The 4,268-nt window shown below is 48.8% G+C and overlaps 1 protein-coding gene across 1 annotated transcript in view; it reads right to left on the bottom strand.

The window, feature by feature from the left end:
* Nucleotides 1-4,268, bottom strand: part of LOC106805074 (DNA polymerase theta-like) — a 35,569-nt gene that overhangs the window by 20,116 nt on the left and 11,185 nt on the right. Inside the window, exons 7-9 of the mRNA XM_014806552.1 lie at nucleotides 3,327-3,472; nucleotides 1,880-2,051; nucleotides 1,239-1,400 (exon numbers count right to left, since the gene is read on the bottom strand). Coding sequence (XP_014662038.1) covers nucleotides 1,239-1,400; nucleotides 1,880-2,051; nucleotides 3,327-3,472 — 480 coding nt within the window. The remainder of the gene's footprint in view (nucleotides 1-1,238; nucleotides 1,401-1,879; nucleotides 2,052-3,326; nucleotides 3,473-4,268) is intronic.

The following is a 4,268-nucleotide window of genomic DNA, read 5'->3' as shown; positions in this document are numbered from 1 at the left end:
GAGTGGAATTTACTCTGTAACAACCACGTAACAAGGCACTCCCCCCTCCCCCCCTCACGTCGACGGAAACATTCATTCTACGGCGTTGCCCCTAGCAACTACGCGCGATCAATACGGCCTGCTGGCAATTCATTCTACGGCGTTGCCCCTAGCAACCACGCGCGATCAATACGGCCTGCTGGCCATTCATTCTACGGTGTTGCCTTAGCAACAACGCGCGATCAATACGGCCTGCTGGCCGGGCGAGCTGAGCAGTCAAAGATGGCGGCCCGCCCACGCCGCAACGTGCTGCTGGGATACCGCTATGTCACGGGCACCCACGCCGGCTGGTTAGGGGATTAACACCACCTTCCCCAATTAGCGGCGCGTGCGTGCCGTGATTAGTGGTGCCGGCCCTAGCATGGAGGCGAGACCTGGTGACGCCCCGCGGCTAATGCGATGCGACTTTAGAGCCGCTCAACCGTGAGGTGTCACCGGGTGGTGGGATTAGCTGGATTAGATGCGCTAAACGCACCGTGAAAAGCTATTAATGCCTGGGACGGCGGCCATGTTGGGCACGCGTGACGCGTTCGTGCGGATAGACGGCGCCACCTCCTGGACGGTGCTGCTGCGGAATAGCGGGTCTCCCCGTTAGGGGCCGCCACCATCCAGGGCAAAGGTGGTGAAGCCAAGCGGAAGCCAAGCGAACGCGGATGAGACGGACGCGGTGGTTGGTGCGCGCAGCACGTGGGTGAACATGCACCGCGCGCGTGGCAGCGCCTATAAAAGCTGCTGCACGAGCAGAAATCGAGGAATGCTCTCCTAACTCCAGACGCGATCGCCTGTGAACTTGTATACGTGAAGCAATAGCGAAATTCAGTCAGCATTAAACAACATCAGTCATGGTATATATTCTTTGACTTCTCTTTGTCTATGTCTTTTGGCTACGAGTACGACATCATAATATACAACTGTATCGTAACGTAAAACTCTGCGTTACAACTCTACTTACATATATCTACACACTAGCGGTTAAGATTTGTGCCCAACTGTTGACGGACGGACGGACGCACGGACGGACGGACGCACGATCATGCGATTCTACAAGCTGCATCTGACTATGTCAGATGAGCTAATAATAATAATAGTAATAATATCAATAATAATAATCTAATAGCATTAGATCAGTTCCGGTGCATAGACCACCATTGCATCTACCAGCATCTATGTCTTGGCCCAAAAAAGTTCTGCTACACTGCCTCCAGATGGCGCCACTACCTGGTACACGGTGTGAAGTTCGCTGGAGAGGACGAAGCATCGTCTTGCTCGCTGCAGCTGCGCAAACACGCTGATCGCCTCGTCCGGCGACAGCGCCGACGCCAACACAGCACAGCCAAACTGCGTCGGAATGTAACGAGTCTCTGTAAGCAGACGAAGAAGATGCGGTGTCGGTACCGCCAGCCAAGAGGCTCGAGCTACATGGATACAATGCGCGTGAGCGAATAAAACTGCGCATGCTTGGAGATCGTTCCTAACTTCCTTCCTTGGAAGACGGTCAAGCCAGATGTGGTTGCACGTGTTTTTCGCTTGTGCTTGTCAACACTGCTGCACTTCGTTGCTAAGTGTTGTCTTTACAGTGTTTCTATTGCAGCTATCGTCGGTTCGAATTAGCTTGTGTACATGAGTATATACTTGTGCATACTGAGTGTGCACAAGAAGAACAGACAAATACAGTGATTACAGTACAGATCAGTATAAACAGTGCGGAACACCACTGCAGTTATATTATATCAGGGGTAAACAATCTCATAATTTGTAATTATTTACCCCCGATTATATATATATGTATATATATACATATTGATTTATTATATTATATTATCATATTGTGGTTCATTACCTCCGTCCACATCCTGCAGTCGTATAAACTCGCTCTCCGTCAGGAATTCCACGCAGCTCGCGATGGCGCCATCTGTCTGCGATGCCTCGTCTCCCAGAGAAATAGCGAGCAATGTGCATGCAGCATACCTCTCCACTTCTCCTGGACTGCTAGCTACACCACTCACTATGACCTACGCGAAAGAAAGTTAACGGTCGGAAACAAAACACACAAAAACTAGTTTTCAGAAACAATTAAATAAACAAGACAAAAGTCTTGGCATTAGTCTTAACATTAACTTTTTCTTAGATACTGGACTTCTATATGCTGCGTACGAGAAACTTCTGTCACCGGTCTATGAGAAAAAGTCTATGTTAAGACTAATGTTAGGACTAAATTTGTTTATGACAATGGGCCCCTGGGAGAAAGATGAGCCTGATAGCACAGTAGCAAGTAGCCTGGTAGCAAGTATAGCCTGAGCACAGATAGGACACAAGCATTGCGCACTTTCAATAAAAAAACACTTCTCCCCACTGAGTCAAACAAAATTCCACAGTCTACCAACACACCAACACACTTGTAGGGTAGTATACATCCGACCTACAGCAAAACGTCCCATCTCTACATTGCGCACAGGCGCAATAAAGGTCAAATCCTCACACCCATGCACAATGCACCCTGCTGCACATGCCCATGCCCATGCGTGCACAATGTAGATGGGGTATTTGCCGTAGGTGGGATGTATACCAACCCTATACAGGTGTCAGTGTGTGTGTGTGTAAACTGTGGAAATGCTGGTCGATGTTGATAGTTGAATATCTCTCTCCAGGTTCACCAGAGAGGGGTAGGTTGTCCACCATGCTACACCAGCACCTGGTTACCATAGCAGGGTTTCTTATACAGAAGAGGCACAGTGGCGCACCGCCGTTGTCAAATTTAACATCGCCGTTATAGAAAATGAAAAAGTAAATATAAAGTTATATCAATTTAACATATCCCGTGCTGGGGGAGACCCCCCCCCCCGTGAAAGGGGGAGTTCCCCCTCTCCCTCTCTCCCCCCGCGTCCGCCTGCAGCTTCCGCCTGCGTGTCTACAGCACGCCTTTGAATCCATCATGCGTGTTTTTTTCCCAAACTATCCATTACCTCCTTTGTCAAATTTTTCCTCAGAAGAAACCCTGCACAGCAACTACGCAACTACACCAGCACCTGGTTGCCATGGTAACTACGCGTTTCTCTCGCACGCTCGCGTGCTAACCTCGAGTATGGCTCGCTTCATGCTAAAGCAGCACCTGGTTACCATGGTAACTACGCGTGCTTCTCGCGCGTGTGTGGCTAACCTCGAGTATGACTCGCTTCATGCTACAGCAACACCTGGTTACCATAGCAACCACGCGTGGCTAACCTCAAGTATGGCTCGCTTCATGCTACAGCAGCACCTGGTTGCCATAGCAACCATGCGTGGCTAACCTCGAGTATGGCTCGCTTCATGCTGCCACTGAGTGAGTCGCCGGCGTGTCTGCGGACGAGGCAGCTGCGCACGGGGTTCAGTTGTGACCTGAGGAGTACCTGAGCCTTCGCTCGCTCGCTCTCCTTACACACCAGTATGCTCTCTCCTTCGCAGAGTAAACACGGATTATATGACATGAGAGACATGAATGACATATAGATCAACAATCAATCATTAATCATCAATTCAATCACACCAGTATGCTCTCTCCTTCGCAGAGTAAACAAGGATTATACGACATGAGAGACATGAATGACATCAAGAGCGTATTAAGAAAGAGAGCGTACAACGGTGAAATGCTGAAACCATGGTGCAGTATTAGTCAAATTAAGAAACTTTGCCCGTTTTATTTTGACTTGATTTTTTGAGGTAGTATTGATCAGCTGTCCTACCTTACTAATATAAAACAAACCGCTTGTCCCTACGATGCTCCTACGCTGAGATAATGAGTGGTGAAAATCTGGTATTTTTGCCGAAAACCGACTCAAGATCTCTGTTAGCTGCGACCCTCTCTCGTTTTGTGGCCAGTATGTTGCTTCCGGTCGCCACTGTGTAGCGCCATGGTAGCGCTGACTCATTACGTCAGTACTACAGAGATTACTACACATCCAGCGTGAGGTGGGCACAGGTGGGGATCATCACCATGGCAATCAATAACAGACGTCATTCATTCCATTTGTCAATCATTGACGAAAACACGCGAGGTTTCCCGAAGCTATCTCAAAGCGAGAGAAGGTCGCAGCTAACAGGGATCTCGAGTCAGTTTTCGGCAAAAATACCAGATTTTCACCGCTCATTATCTCAGCGTAGGAGCATCGTAGAGACAGGCGGTTTGTTTTATATTAGTAAGGTAGGACAGCTGCTGATCAATACTACCGCAAAGAATAGTCAAAATAAAACGG

Source organism: Priapulus caudatus, unplaced genomic scaffold (assembly GCF_000485595.1).
Source record: "Priapulus caudatus unplaced genomic scaffold, Priapulus_caudatus-5.0.1 Scaffold99, whole genome shotgun sequence".
NCBI lineage: Eukaryota > Metazoa > Priapulida > Priapulimorpha > Priapulimorphida > Priapulidae > Priapulus > Priapulus caudatus.
Note: the sequence above shows the minus strand (reverse complement) of the source record. Positions and strands in the feature narration are given on the sequence as shown.